The 16,303-nt window shown below is 33.2% G+C and overlaps 1 protein-coding gene across 2 annotated transcripts in view; it reads right to left on the bottom strand.

Annotated features, from left to right (window-relative positions):
• The window catches only part of LOC106478123 (transcription factor AP-4-like), a 21,838-nt gene extending 6,538 nt beyond the window's left edge, over window positions 1-15,300 (bottom strand). For both annotated transcript variants that reach the window (XM_013938635.2, XM_022381647.1), the window contains exons 1-2: window positions 15,112-15,300; window positions 12,767-12,932 (exon numbers count right to left, since the gene is read on the bottom strand). In XM_013938635.2, the coding sequence (XP_013794089.1) occupies window positions 12,767-12,932; window positions 15,112-15,200 (255 nt within the window). In that variant the 5' untranslated portion in view covers window positions 15,201-15,300. The remainder of the gene's footprint in view (window positions 1-12,766; window positions 12,933-15,111) is intronic.
• Window positions 15,301-16,303: the final 1,003 nt, after the last annotated feature.

The raw sequence follows: 16,303 nt of genomic DNA, 5'->3' as shown, positions 1-16,303 counted from the left end.
GGTGGAATCCAAGTACCAGATTTCGAAGCAGAACATCAGAAATATTTACAAGCGCTGAACAGACATGGATCATTTTTAACAAAATAATTAGGAATAATATTCTACATATTTCCACCAAGTTTCATCAAAATACGATCATCTTTGACTGAGTTATAGTGCAAAAATAGTGTGAAAAGTCTGTTCCCATGTTAACAGATAGGGATTTTTTGTTTTTGGTGACTTTGCTGTGACCTTGACTCTCCAAAACTAATCACTTTTAAGTTGGGTCATAATCCAAATGTATACGAACTTTCGTCCAAATCCATTCAAACGTTTTGGACAAACAGGGGGAAAACATAATCTCCGTCCACCTTAGGTAGCGGAGGTAAAAAGTAGTTATGTGGAAAGTTAAAATGTTAATTACGTTAAAATCAATCTTTATTGTAATTTCACAGCACAGGACTAGTGTATTTACAGCAGAAAACGATTCACTAATTTCAGTAAAATGCACAAAAAAGCCTGTCTCCTCACTTGATAGCTTTTAATGCTTGACCCGTTTCTAAAATCGATAAAAAAAATTATTTAAGATCCAACACCTCAAGCTGTGATTGGATAGGAAGAAGTAACATGCAAAAATTCTTTACGTCTGCTAAATACAGTGCTTAAATCCAGTTTTTAAAAAAAATAATTGTGATGGAACGCATCCAATTATGTCTCTTAAAAAAATATATCAACCCAAGTAAGATGAATAACATACCACGAAAAGCGATAAAACAGTGTTAACAATGACAATAAATATTCTAATTCAGCAACTGATTTAATTTAAAAAACAGCTATTGATAAGGGTACGATTATGTATTTCCTTTTTAGCAAACTTAAAAAAAACACTTTCAAAAAATGTATGCCAACCTAACAAAATGTGCACATGATGTCCAATGCGAGTCAAACACTTCAAAATAACTGTTATTACGATTTATGAATATTAATGATTCAGTCATTCCACTAAATTGCCTTAAGAACAGGAAAATAAAAAATAATAATAACAAAACTTTAAAATAAACATTAAAAATGGTAGTGACAGTTAGGTGGAGGGCATCCCACTATTGAACCCACTTAACATTAATTATTGAGTCATTTGCTAACTACAAGTCGGGGCATAATAGTTACTCACTCCCAAATTCCACCCATTAGATAGAAGGAAAAAATCCTACATAAGATTAAACACCAGACCTTCAAGGATGTTTTCACAAATAACTGAATTCAGGGTTAGTTGTGTTAACGATAGTGATAATAAATATTAACTTAGCCCTTCACCAAAGTTGCATTAGTAAAACAATTATTGCCAAAATAAGGATCAAATACTAACATTTCTTGACAAGAATAATACCAAAAGGGTTAATGAAAATTAGATTACTATCCCAATTTTTTACACAAACTATCAAACATGCTAAGCAAAAAATAACGCCGTGATTCTGAATCTTTCTACAAACCAACTTGTGTTTTTTTTATTCATCCGTTTCTCATCATTCTATTCCGAAACGCTGAATAATCGTTTCACACTTATCACGAGGATCGCATTGCGCAATAGCATCAGTAGTGCGAACTTCGAGATATGGGGGCGTTTTGGAACTAAGTCACGTGATACCGGCTAACATTATTCAGATCAATTGCAAGTGGAAATTCCAAACGCGCGAGATCAGCAACCGTTAGATATTGTGACTACCCGGATGTGGTCTTTTCGTTGTCGGCCCACATTCCGCACCAAGCGCATTCCTTTTACCCTCTTGAGACACGAGTCATGGGGCGGGTGTTAGTTCACGGCTTACTTGGAACGCGTTCGCCAAAGGCAATGGACCCAGCCGAGTGTAACACAGACGTATATAGAAATATTTTGATTCTTCTAAGTTTGTAACTAGTGTGCTGGAGGTACGTTCAACCCTATCGGCCATACTCCAACAAAGTGACAATCTAAGCGGTGTTTTTGAACAGTTTTTGTTTTAGGTCAAAACTTTGAAGTAGCGCCGACAACTTCTTATCGCAGCCACCTGCACGTAAAGTATACACAACGCTTTAAGTAATTAGTCCCCCCCCCCCAAAAAAAAAACAGAATGACGTAAGATTGTTACATTATATACATATATATGAAAACACTTCAACATTCATTTATCAAGTACATATAGGTTAAGCCCCTGAATGAAGTGAATCAATCAGTTATTTCTAGAGAAGATAAGGAAATGATACATGTATTATTGCACAACAGGAATAAATAAAAGCTTTGTTTATTCAAACATAAATTTACGCCACAACCATGGTAAGAACAATGAATAATCACAACGTTTTACAAATGAACAAAATCCAATCGATTTTGTACAATGACTCACTTCGAAAACATCCCCGCTCAATAGCCGAACACAGAACTACATTCATGGCTCAATAAGCCGAATACAGAACTACATTCATGGCAAGTCGCTTACTTTAAAAAACATTTTTCACTAATTCATGTTCAGCAACTTTAAAAATGTACAAATCCACGAAGTTTCCGATTTTCTAAAAAAATTTTGTTTCACAAGAATTAGTTTAAACAGATATTTCCCCCTTTAAAATAAGTTGTGTTTTGTAAGTCTGATTTTATATTTTTGCTCTTTTACCACATATTACATAACTTTCTGTACTTCCAGTTAACTAGACTGAGAACTTTTCCGGTTTTTGGTCTACCACAGCCTTATAATAAATTTGTCTTACCACAAGGAGCACCGAAATCAGACGGGCAGTATATCAGTACACTTTTACATGTCTTGTATTCATTATGTTTATTTAGCCATCGCTGACAGTAATAATGTTATTTTAATTATTTTTATTTTGTCCATAAAATTGTTAATTTTTGATACTGATCTAGATTTTACAACGAAAGTAAAAAAAAAAAAGTGGTGCAGTTGCTGGAATTTAGTTAGTTCAATAGCAAGATATAAACATCCATTGATTGACACAGTGTTGCCCTTATATTAAATCTTATAATCATTAAATGATTATTACGCGACTTGTTTTAGATTGGAATAGTCATAAATTAGATAGAGAGTCGATCAAAGTAACAAAAACAATTGGTAGGACCGTCGGAATACGCCTAAATATTTTCATTCGAAAACAAAGAAACTGCAAAAATTAATAATTTTTTGGGTTTCTTCAGGCAAGTGACTGGTGAAGTTATTTTCACTTCTAACGACGGAAAACAATATTTGTTCGAGATAGAACAATAAATGTAAACTTATTTACAGCAACCAACTACCAATATCAGCAATACACACATAAAACAGATGATGAATAACTCAGAACAAAACTTCGTGATATCTACGCAATCAGCTAGTCATACTAAATAACATATTGTTAAAAAAGTTCACGATGTTCAGTTTTCACGTCGCATTTTCTGATAGAGAAGTTTGCTGAATAATGATTGACAATTTTGACGGTGGCGCCATCATAGTCACGAGGAGTTTTACACATGTGACTAACGCGTATATCCGGTTCGAAACCCAGCTGTACGATATCGATAAATCAATTTTGTTTCATTTAACAAAAGCAAAAGTTACACTAAATTATTCTTAAATTTATAAATCTATTTTGTATGGTACTTATCATCATGTTTATTAACCTTCTCTTTATATAAACACATATATTAGTCTTTATTTATTAAACTACAAATTTAGTCACAAACAAATTAAAATTCACGAAAAGAAACGCGCCTTGTAAGCAACACGAAAATGAATACTGATTACAAGTACAAAAAAAATTGTAGTGGGAGGGGGGCATAACATAGTTCAGCGAAAAATGTCGGGCGTTTAATTTTCTGCTGATGATGTGTAGTTACGTGAGCCGAAAGAATTTTTCTAGGCGTATTCTGATGACGTAACATGAGTCAGCTGCTTGTGCCAGGGGCGTGGTAATAAAATATGTTACGACACTTTGCGGCGATCCGTGATTTTAGTGTGTGTGTGTGTAGCCAGAGTATAAAAGTTTGTTAATGTAAGAATGAAACTAACTTATGAAAATAACGCACAAGACCAAGCCGATGTATGCCAAAAATTTAAATATTATTTGGTTTATTTAGCTCTGTTATATGAAGGATGCTTAGCTTATTTACAAATACACAGAATACGTCTTCAAACGAATAGTTCAAATTCATTTAAACTTACTCGGTAAACAAGTAAGTGTACACTATTACAAATAATATGCATATTTACATTTGAGACTTTAACTTATAATATGTTATAATTTGTTTGATTGGCATACGTATAGTGTGTGGTACCAATTGTCGTAACTCAGATTCTAGCACCTTTCTGCATTTCATCGCAAGAATACGGGGGTTGAGTGGAGGGTGTGTGTAAATTTATGATTTTGCGCAAAAAAGAAAAAAGTTTTCTATCTTCATTATTAGCTCCATTTTCTCCACTCTACGTATTTACCGGTACCACTAGAACTAAACTCTCAACATTAGATTGAAATGGAACATTTTTAGTAGCTTTGGTTCTATCAGCATAAAAAAGAACACTTTTGATTTACTTTATGTGTCAAATTATCAAAAAATGAAAATTTACGAGGTATTTTGTAGGCTATGGATGGCGGTTTATCATTTTATAACATGGTACACACTTTGTCTTTTAAGACTTATAACGTAGGTCAGTTGATACGTAAAATTATACACAGACTATTTCTCTACGTTATAATACTTTTATTTGCAAAATTTCCGCCATCTTACCAGAGCCTTCACCGGGCTACAATGTACATTATTACCTGACGAAGGTTCTGGTACGAAGAGAACAGTCTACATGTTACAAGCTTTGTTTACAATGTTTAAATTTCAATTTAACACCTGAAATAAAACTGCCGTAGAACAATAATCAACAATGTCAATTATTTGTTTGTTTTTGATTTTAAAACATTGACATAACTTCATATTATTATATTTCTAAGAAAATAGCTTGCCATCACCCTTCTTTTCACACACACATTGTACGTCCGTATGCAAAATACAAAGGTATTTAAACTCTTGAAAGTAAAAAACCAAAGTTCGTTCTCACGCCTCCTATTCTCCGCACCACACACATCCCACTTTGGCGAGTTATGGGAACCAACTTCCCTCATTTCTTCTGTCTCGTGGGATAAAATTTCCTGACCTAGTCACACAGGGTCAAGGTTACATAACAGAAGTGCAAATATATCTTGGGTTACTTGTATGCATTTCATTGATTCTTGTAACACTGCACGCTTAACGTAATCAAAATTTATCACTTCTAGGAATAAGCTAAAACTAAAGTATATCAAACAAAAACGACAAAAATAAACCGCCAAGCATTACGTTTCCCCACGCAACAGGGTAGCATATCAGCAATTGATTTTTTTACTTTAAGCCGTGTACGATGTTCAGATGCTCGGAATCCAGGGCTGATTATTTCTACAAACTCAATATTTGCGACCTATAAGACGTGATGTCGGGCAGAACCTTTAAAATAAATACTGATTTGGTGGTATAAGGTGAGAGTTAACACACAATAAAAGTTTGTACATACTATTAGACTGATTTTTTTTTTCTGGCGGAACGGGCCGGAACGACGTACCGGTACCTTTTAATGAATAGGCAATAAAAATAAATAAAACATTACACAAAAAAATCGCTTCTTCTGATGAGGTCAAACGGTTTTTACTTATGTAATTTACCGTACGTACAGTAGTCATATCATCAAATGTGTTTGCCATAAACAAAACCTTTAAAGTGAAGAGTTTTTAACTTTTTGAACATTTTAACAAATACTACTACCTTATGTTTGGCACAGATTGCCTTAGTGATTTGCACCTTAAAACACCTACTACCTACCTCCTCTTTTTTTTATTACTACAGAGAGTAAGAGTAACCAAATAAAAAACTAATGGTTACATTACATTAACACAGAAATTTTAAGTGTTAATTGACAGGCTACAAAAACTATTATTAAGTACCCCCCCCCCCTTTCATTACCACTGTAATCTCTTACATTCGAGAGTTTGAACTGTCATGTTAACTTTTGTTTTTCCTTTTTACGTTTAACATCGTGTAAAGAAAGGGTCAAAACGTATTTGCCAAAAAACTACTTCCAATATCAGATTTTTTAATAGTTTTGCTATCGGTCAGACTGTAAACTCATAAAATACGCGAAGACAAGGTTCAATGTAACGTTACATATCGAGACTTTTCAACCGTGACTGCCAAAGCTTTTATTTATGTGCAAATATAGCATTAAGTCAGTGCCCAAAACATGTCTGAATTTCTGTAAGAAAGAAAAATAAAAGACAATAATAAATATATAACCACTACGGAATATTTTTAAGCAAGCAGTTGTTTACATAACACATGATTTATTTCAGTATTTTAACTCTATGTGTGTGTGCGCGCGCGCATACATTAACAGTTCTTCACTGCGAATGAATTTACGCTTTACCTTAACAGTCAATATAGTTAACTGAGGGTGAGGTGGGAGGCAGATCTTTCATCTGAACAAACTAGCATTGCAATCTTAATGACAAGTTAGTTTCCGTCGTTAAACTTACTTTTACATGCGAATTGCAAAACGAGTAAATAGGACTTAGCTGATGATATTTCTTGCAACAACAACTATATCTGAAAGTGGTAAAATAATGAAGCAAGATATCATGGGATCTTTTCCGTTTACTGACCACCAACAGATCAGTTTGAAAATAACACCAGTAATGCAATAAAATAATTAATAATAAAACATTATATGATATTTATTTAGCGAATTCTGCGATGTTAAACAATATTTGTTTTGAATAAATCTCCATCTTTGTTTCTATTTCTTCATATAAATTCACAAAGATAAGAGTCAATCATTTGGCGATGAGTTCCGTATTGACGCTTATTACTGTTGGTGGCCACCAAACGGAATATCTGAAAAATGAATATCGTAAAATTTTCAAAACCGGCCACGTTCGAATTAGATTCTTGACTTCGATAACGCCAACTCCATAAAACAGTTTCAGTCGACGCAACAGAGTACAAAAAAAAAAATGTTCTGAAAAGAAAACCAGTTTTGACGATATTTCTTAATTATAGTATATGCTATTTTATAAGTTTTCAAGCCTAAAATCGGTATAGTTATTCGAAAAACAATTATACAATTAACTCGGTGCAAGTCTTAGTCACGTTTTTTTTTCTACCGGCTCTTAAGCGCAGACGAGAAAAACTTTGACAACGGGTCCCTAAACACAAGCGTGCCATAACAAAACAGCTCGCACTGCCTCGCAGCTGATCACCTCGGGCTGTTATATACCGCAATAATGTGAAATGATACTGATGATAGTTCATTATCATCAGAGGTAATAAATGAATTGTCAATTATCATCACTTTGGCTCCAAACATATTTACCACCATTACTGATACGATATCAAATATATCAGTGATACTTATTTTTCGGAAGACGCTAACATTTTACCAATTTTAGTGCAGAGACTTAAACGTTTTAAAGGTTACATAAAACATACCAGTTTGTTGAACTACAACCCTTCATCTGTTTATTGGAAATATCCATATAAAATGTGTTGATACAGAATTTTAAAGCCAAGCTGAGATGATGGTGTTTTCTTGTTGCCATTTGTTTAGATTATCGATAGCTTCATTTCATTCCAAAGGTTACTGGAATAATGCAGTACAGAAATTTTTTATTACATAGTAGTATATAACTTATTAGTAATTATTTGTGTTTGTTTTTTAAACTTTCCTACAAAGCTAAACATGGGCTATCTGCGTATAGCCGCCCATAATTTCGAACTGAGTAGAAGGAAGGCATCTAGTCAACAGCACCCACCGACAATTCTTGGGCTACTCTAATGGAACAGCGAGATTCAAATCATTCAACTGTCATTCTTATAACGCACCAGAGATTCCAAACGTGCTGAACACACTTTTGTGCAACAAACTTCATGAATCCTCGGTTTCATCACTACAAAAAACCATGAAAATCATTCATTTTCGTGAATTTAAAGAAATTACTTGACAATATTTAAGCACTATAAACTGTATGAAAAGGCCTCATTTCGAGCCCAAAATGAACTATTGTTACCGCAGATATAAATTTCTGAACTATACCAAATGATATTGGAACTGCTGCATGTGTGTGTGTGTAAAAATATTTTTAACAATTTTGCCATAAATGGCTAGTTCTACCTTCAAAGATATAAACTATTTAAAGGACATTAAAAGAAAGCCCTGAAAGTACTTAAGTTATAATTAATGTTTTATTTATACATTAAGAAAACAGGTGTTTAATGATATACTTATATATTTTCTTTCGCAGTATTTGCTATAGAGTATGTATATAAACACAGCATTCTATATCAGCCAATCACAGAAAAAGGTTTGGCGTTTTTAACTATGCTTGATAAATGTTTTCATAAAAGTAAGCATATATTTCATAACATCACATAGGCAGCTGCACTGCGGAGAAGACACATTTCGTAATAAAGTGTTACAAAAAAAACACACACAAGACTGTAAGCAATACGTTTTGAAATCGTAACGACAACAGTAACAAAAAAAAATCCTAAAAGCCATCTGCTTCTAGGTTGATTTAATCGTTACTTGGCTTTCGCCAAGCAACCACTTCTCATTGGCTAAGAGCACAGGTACACACGCACGTGTATACGTCAGTTTGGGTCCAACAATATCCTCAATACCTCAGGGCAAAGAACTAAAACTTTGTTTTTGTAACCAGATCTTCCAGTCGCGAACACTTCCGGTGACGAGTACACTAGCTGATGAATAGACTTTACCTCGCCACCACCTGCGCTTTACCTCAATGACGGAAAGAGGACGTTTTTGAACGGTTAGAGGAGTAGTGCATGGAACAAAAGACCTTCCGCACCTTTCTGAGAAGACCAAAAGACACTTGTGGCTTACAATTCCGACATTTTTTATACAATGCTAGTGTGGCATTCAAACATGTGAACGTAAATATATATTCAGTCCCTAACAGAAATGGACGAAAGAAAAAAAGAAGAAATAAATGTAGAAGTCTCACAAAAATTATCGTCAGGCCCACATGAATTCGCGTTAGTTTTATCTTGTTTGAACTTAATCTGAAAACACGCACTTTCAATATACGTTTTACTGAACAACCTCCAAGACAAATACATACAAGCACGGTATATAACTATATGGGTTCATCAGCTGTCATCTGATTCGAAACTACTACTACGTTTTAGCGACGTAATTGTGTTAATCCGTACACCAAAATAATTTTTTAAGAAAATCGCTTGTTGTGACTGGGAAACAAGCGTAGTTACCCCTTTACCTCGAGAAAGACTGTTCTTGAGATTTGTACAATTTTGTATTTATTGGTTAAACTTTATAAAATAAAATTTCATACCTGAAGATTGTTAGCACTTCTCTATCACCCTTTCTCCCCTAATAGCGATATTTGACTAATGTTAGGGCTCTGAACTAGTTCTTTGGAGTACTTTGCTAATTCCACAACCAACCTTCAAGTCCCGGTTATGCCACTGTATAGTAATGATATTAAAAAAAAAGCCAGTCAAAAGCTGGGTCTCAATTTTGTACAGAACGGTATGCAAAGAATAAACTTACCCAGTTAGTTTAGAAAAGACAATTAAGATTACGAACTTCAAACATAAAACCTTATACAGTCAATTCAGTGCAAAATGAAATGTCGATTGTTGTGTAACCTAAATTAAAATGACAATAAAAAATCTTGTTTTTCGCTTGAATTTTTGTCTTGAAATTGGATATTATATTACGTCATCTAATTTCTTATATCTGAGTATTCTATTGGTCGGTTCCAGTTCTGACTATAATTTGCCATGTTTATGAGATAAGATTCATGTAAAAATATACTGTAATGAATGTGTGATGTTTACTCGGAACTAGGCTTTCGACAAGACGTTACATCAAATATAAGCAGCTGTTGGCAGATCTAGAATGTTCTATTATATCTTCATGTGCCCCCAGTGGCACAGCGGCATGTCTGCGGTCTTACAACGCTAGAATCCGGGTTTCGATACTCGTGGTGGGCAGAGCACAGTTAGCCCATCGTATTGCTTTGTGCTTAACTTCAAACAAACAAACACCTTCATGTACAAAATATGGGTGGATATTTGCGTGTGTTCAACTGCGCGTGTCAGACACGCGCATAAAATACTTCACTCAATAAAATCTACACATATATGTCTCCTATGTGTATGAATAATTTCCGGTTCACCAATATTAGCACTTGTCTCACCGGAAGTACCGGTCACATGGCTGACCTACATTGTGATCATGCTTTGTACATATATAATATTAGCAGTCATTAGACGAACAAAATACGTCACATTTTCTCTTTGTCCATATACTCTCTCATCTATATCTACCTCACTCTCCTCCTAGCAACGAGAATTTGGAAATTTCATTACTTATAAAGGTTTCAATATATTTAAGAAATTATTGGTGGTAACAATTATGTCACAGGAAAAATAAAAATGCCACTGCTGAGTGAAGAAGAAGAATTCAGTTGAGAAAGACAAGGCTATTTCTGTGGTGACTATTATCTAAACTTATATAAGCGAGATTGTATTTGAGGGAATAATTTCTTCTTAATAATAATAGAAAATAAAAACGGAAATATACTTTTTTTAATTTTCTGTTTCTGTTTCTTATTTTACTTAGACTAGAATATTTATAAGAACCTATGAGTGAACGTAGAGAACACTATGAATATGTTAACCACACATCTGCAATATCCAGTACCAAGACATTTCGTCCAATGCAAGATTAAACACTTAGAAAAGTTTCTAACACTTTTTTTGTTCGTTACGGTTTTGTTCATAAGGTAGGGTTTGTTTGTATTTTTCAAAACTAGTGGCACTTTTGAGCTGAAGCTCAACAAAAATTTACTCATTGTTAATAACATGTTGTTTTAGGGAGCTTTCAGGCCTTAGTTTGTTTCAGAATTTTCTCGCAAAGATACAAAAAGGGCTTACTGCGCATTTCAATTCTTAATTTTGAACTTATAGACTATAGGAAAGGCAATTAGTCAACAACACATCGAATACTCGAATAAAATATTGGAATTTAACCATCACTCTTGTGACACACCCATGGCCCACATGTGCAGTTTTACGACAACAAAACGCAAACAATGAACCTTTAAATTCCAGATAGGCACGCTGATCACTAACAAACACACGATGACTCATCAACATATGGTAAAAGTAAAACCGTAAAATGGCTTAGGTTATACGGTATGTTTTTGAAATCATGTAGCGTATAAAAGTTCGGTTTTACTGATAGCCCAAATATCAAAATTATATAATCTACAAGTTTCTAATACACACAGGAAATTTTTATGCCAAAAATATAACTTAAGTCGCTTCGGTGAAATTTAAATCAAACACTAATAAAATAAACAATTCGGGGATACAATGTTCATCTTTTTTTTCCTTCGGAACTGTCTAAGGCTTTGACGTACATTCATAACAAAAAATATATACATGTTGTTTTAAAACATTATTTCTCAAACAGTGGGAAATGTATATAACCAAGAATAACTTTCTATTTTTACAATAAATAAAACTACTTAAATGCTAATGGCGGTCAAGTTACGACGAGTCTTTTAAATTTATTTTTAACATATCAGTATCTGGTACTATAAATACAATATAGAAGGGCCGTCAGAATAATGAGGTCCATTAAATACAAAATAGGGGAAAGGGGATCATTGTAAGCCACGAGTTTGGGATATCTCGTTTTAAAGCGCCTTAACAAACAAACCACACGACGAAATACAGTTAAGATTTTCTTATAATTTAGTTTGATTGTAGTGTAACAGTGTATATGGATTTTTCAAGAAGAAGAAATATCTGTAGGCTTTTCATAAACTCAAGTCAAACTTAATAAATTTATATAAAACTAAAATGTATTAACATTACTCTGTTTATCAGTTGTAATATCCACATAAACAAATTAATTGTTTTTATCACCATAGAAACATTGTGCTGGCAATGCTTTGGGAAACAAAACAGCACGTGTCCACCAGACAAACCTCATTCTTTACACTGAATACAGGCCTATCTGATTTGGCAGAATGCCAATTCTAGTGGCGCGAACATCCATACGATAAAATATGGTATGCGTTGAAGAGGTAATTGCACGAAATATTTTCAGTATGTGACCTCGACGAATTTGAACCTGAATCGCCTGATTACACAATTTAGAAGAAAAGAAATAAGACAGGCTTAGTGTAACTCTCTAGTTAGCCTAAAGATACGATTCTCTACAAAATCCGAAGCATCTAATCTAATAACTAAATAAATCGATTCATCAAACTAAAACATAGTAGCATAAGTAACGAATTTCTAAACCATATTAGCATGTGAGGTGCTTTATATAAAGTTTGGATAAAAGATAAAACTTTTGCTTAGAAGAATTGAGATGCCCATTTTTAATGAAAATTATTGTTGAAAATGTAGCAATCGGGATATGAGGATTTAAAAGCCATTATTGTTTTATTTCTACACTACGGTTTCCAAACCTTAATACAATTTCACGTTTTGGCCTTTTGGAGTATCAAAATTTAATCATTGTTCTTAAACGAACATAATATGAAACTTCGTGATACAGTGTGAATCCAAACTATAGCATTATAGTTATTTTTTTAATAGGGGTCTTCTTCAAGTTGATTTTTATTTTATATCTTTAGTGAATTCTAGTGTGAACTACACAATATATTATTGTTGTATAGCTAATACCTTGCTAAGCTTTTCTCCATCTTGCTGTGGTAACAACTGACGAAGAGACTGGAAGCCGGCATTTATGCTCTTCATTCGACGCCTTTCATTACTGTTAGCTATTTCCCGGCGAATCCTTTTTTCTTGCTCCATTTGTGACTTCGGTGAAATTGGCCTGTTTCCAAGCCTGTCAAAAATAGAGGCATGTCAATATCATCTTTCTTTCCTCTCGAGAACAATTACAGTAGAATTTGAACGCTTATAGAATTGGTAGACAGGTTTTAAAAAAAAACATCAGAGATTACATGAAGAAAAATTCGTTCGGCATATGATAAAATGGAAGGCCTTAAAAATAATTTATCAATATACATTTCTCATCTTTTAATAATATTAACAAAGAAATCTAGAATTTATTAAAACTTGTAAATGATCATTATTATCAGAAAAATAAAATACACCAACAAAACGTTACTATGATGCGTTTTGTGGCGCTATCATTTTTTTATGCATCACTTATTCCTCAATAATTTTATGCTGTTTGAGAAAACTAACGCAATCCATATTTCATAAAAATTACCATTATTAAAGTTACCGACTAATGCATCACAGGAACTTCAATAACACTTGGTGAAAAGACTTATAATTTAATTACATATACGAGCTTTTATTTAGCGTGTATCTTTGTAATTTCGGTCAAATTAAGGAATGCGCTTGTTCGCGAATTGCGTTTTCTACATATAGGAAAGACAAAATACTTTTTAGATCATTTGTCGTGTGCCTTCTGTTTCACCACAGCTTATTTTAGTTACGAAGTCGTTTTTCATCATTCGTCCTCGCAGCTGCCAGACAGTAGACACCAGACAGCCAACTAGTCCTTCGCTTGACGCGCAGATGAACTTGGCTCGATGCCAAATATTCTTTGGCCATTGTACGTCTACTCCATGTATATGTGTGTGTGTGTGTGTGTTTAATGAGTGGGAATCTCAGAGAGCACACAACCCGCTTGTGCTACTAACTACACGTATATTAGCGGTACTGTACTGTGCGTAGCACTAACGATATCGCCTACTACTGGCGGTGTAGCCATTTAACGATACATGTTCCTGCATACTGAAAAGTAATTTTATAAAGATATAAAAGTAATTTAATAATGTTACTTCATACGTGAACATTAATACAAAATAAAATACAGCGAAATCGTGATCATATCTCAAAGAAATGATTAAAATGTTGCAACCTGTAATCGGAAAAAAAATCGTGGTTAATATTTTGACCAAGCGACCTTCACTGGAAGGTTAGCAACTTTATTTCTTTGTATTTTCAAACGATATATATATATATATGGGTTTTAAAAGACGGGTAAAATAACTTAGTTTCCTAATTTTGGCCACAAGATGTTCATCAAATCCCAATGCAATAATACACTGCAATTCCATGTAACCGGTTAAGAAAAACTATAGGAAATTACAGCAGACTCATGAAATATTTACAATATTATAAAACAAATATTTAAAAACTCATTTCATAAAACAATGTTATTTTCATAATTATACAGTTACACCGTGTGCATATATCTCACACTAACTCATAGTGCTTATTCTGAAATATTAACCAAAGAAAATCCTTACATTATCAATATTATCATCCAATAAATAAGTTTATTATTTTCAATTTCAGCATTTTTGTTTCTTTATCTAAAATATTATTTTTTTTTTCGATTTTATAACAAAACAGTTATATTTACAATTCCTCAAATGTTCACTTCGTATTTATCATTTCATCAAATTAGTTACTGTTATTAGTATTATATTATGTTGATCTCGCATCACCAAAAATATTGGTATTTATAAGTTTACTCCCCCGCTTACTACTGTCAGGCTCACTCACCACCAATTTGGCGTAACGGTATGATATACTAGTTTGTTACTATTCACCTTATTAAATTTTTTGCAAGTCATCAAAAATATGAAAATTGTGCCGAATGCAATGCTTAATAAACCTAACAGTAATATTTTAGCTTATAAATTATACTGTTAGTGTTATAGTACAGGTTACTAAACTATTTATTTTATAGTTAACGTTTATAAGTTAACCTACCTAAAGTTAGTGATTAATTAATTATTTTTTCATTCATTCCAATATTGCACAATAATATTATTGCATGGAGAGTTAAGATTCAGTTTTAATGTACAAGATTAAGTTTGCCGAATAAAAATTAACAGCTCACAATCAGCAACAGTCAACAAACCCAACAGGAAATACCGGCGGAGCTTGTGGTTGTACTGTAGTAACTAAGTAATAACTACAATTTGTACACATACACGCCTCTCAATACGGCATGGTTACTTCAGTTCTACACAACTTACCTGCACATGCCTCCTATAACTTCGTCTTGTTGTCTCTTTAGTTCATTAAATATTCGTCTTTTCTCACTGTTGCGAGAATATAAAGCCATTTCTTAGTTTCAGAACTTCAAATTTTATACACACTTAACACTAAGTGATCACGCTAACCAGTTTCTCTCGCTACGCAACACCGTTTGGCGGGAAAAGCGTGGTGCATGGTGTGGTGTTATTCTGCTCCTACTCTAATAACGGTATAATCCCTTACCATCAACAGTTACTGTATAGTTACATATGTAAGAGACATTTAAAGTTCTAAATATTGTTACACTGCGAATATACTTAATGAAATTCACTATTTTCTGTTTGGTTATTTTACGTACTATTTCTTGGCGCGTAAGAATAAAATTATTGGCTGATCAGCTGTCTTCTCTGTGGATCGCGCGGTTAAGCGTAGGAATTATTCCTGTCATGTGTATGTGTGTAGACAAAAGTTAGGAGAATATGTATCATATTGGTATTATAGATCTTTAAAAAAACAATTACATAAGTGAGTTATGAAAATATTTTGCAAATATTTATGTGTAAATGTTATAATGTTGTTTAAGATTTCTCAAATGTACTTGATAAAGTGGTTTTAGAAAATAATTTTGAAAACATTGAAGTACAACTTTCATATTCTTAATAGTAAGTTTACTACAGGTTTCCTACCATACGTCCAATAGTAACATGGATCGTGTATTAATTAAACGTTAGAAGGTGGGTTCTTGTCAAGGAGGTTGGCACTTGTTTCTTGTGGTCATGTCAGTCAATAATAAAGGGAAGCGATCCATGCATCCATCAGGTGTTGTGTGTGATTTTAAACGAATTCAACTCGATGACAGACGTTTAAGTATCAATATCGATAAAGTGATATCTTAGTAGAAATGAATTATTTATCCATACAGAATTATTCTTTATGTCTTGAAATTGAAAACAAGAAATAAGTGGCTTTTTTATTTTATTTTGAACATTTTATTAAAATTCGAGAAGTGCATAAGATAGAAGTAATTAACAAAAAAGTGTTCATTGTCACTCACCATATATTTAGTGCTAAAATATACGCGATAAAAGTATATCAGTTATATCTTTAATTGAAATAAACTGCAAAGTTCAGTAGCGTACCTCGCCTTTTCAATTTTTCTGTCTGATAACAGTATACTGTATGTTCTGAAAT

The sequence above is a fragment of the Limulus polyphemus genome, unplaced genomic scaffold (genome assembly GCF_000517525.1).
Source record: "Limulus polyphemus unplaced genomic scaffold, Limulus_polyphemus-2.1.2 Scaffold181, whole genome shotgun sequence".
Lineage (NCBI taxonomy): Eukaryota > Metazoa > Arthropoda > Merostomata > Xiphosura > Limulidae > Limulus > Limulus polyphemus.
This window is presented reverse-complemented; position numbering and strand designations above follow the sequence as displayed.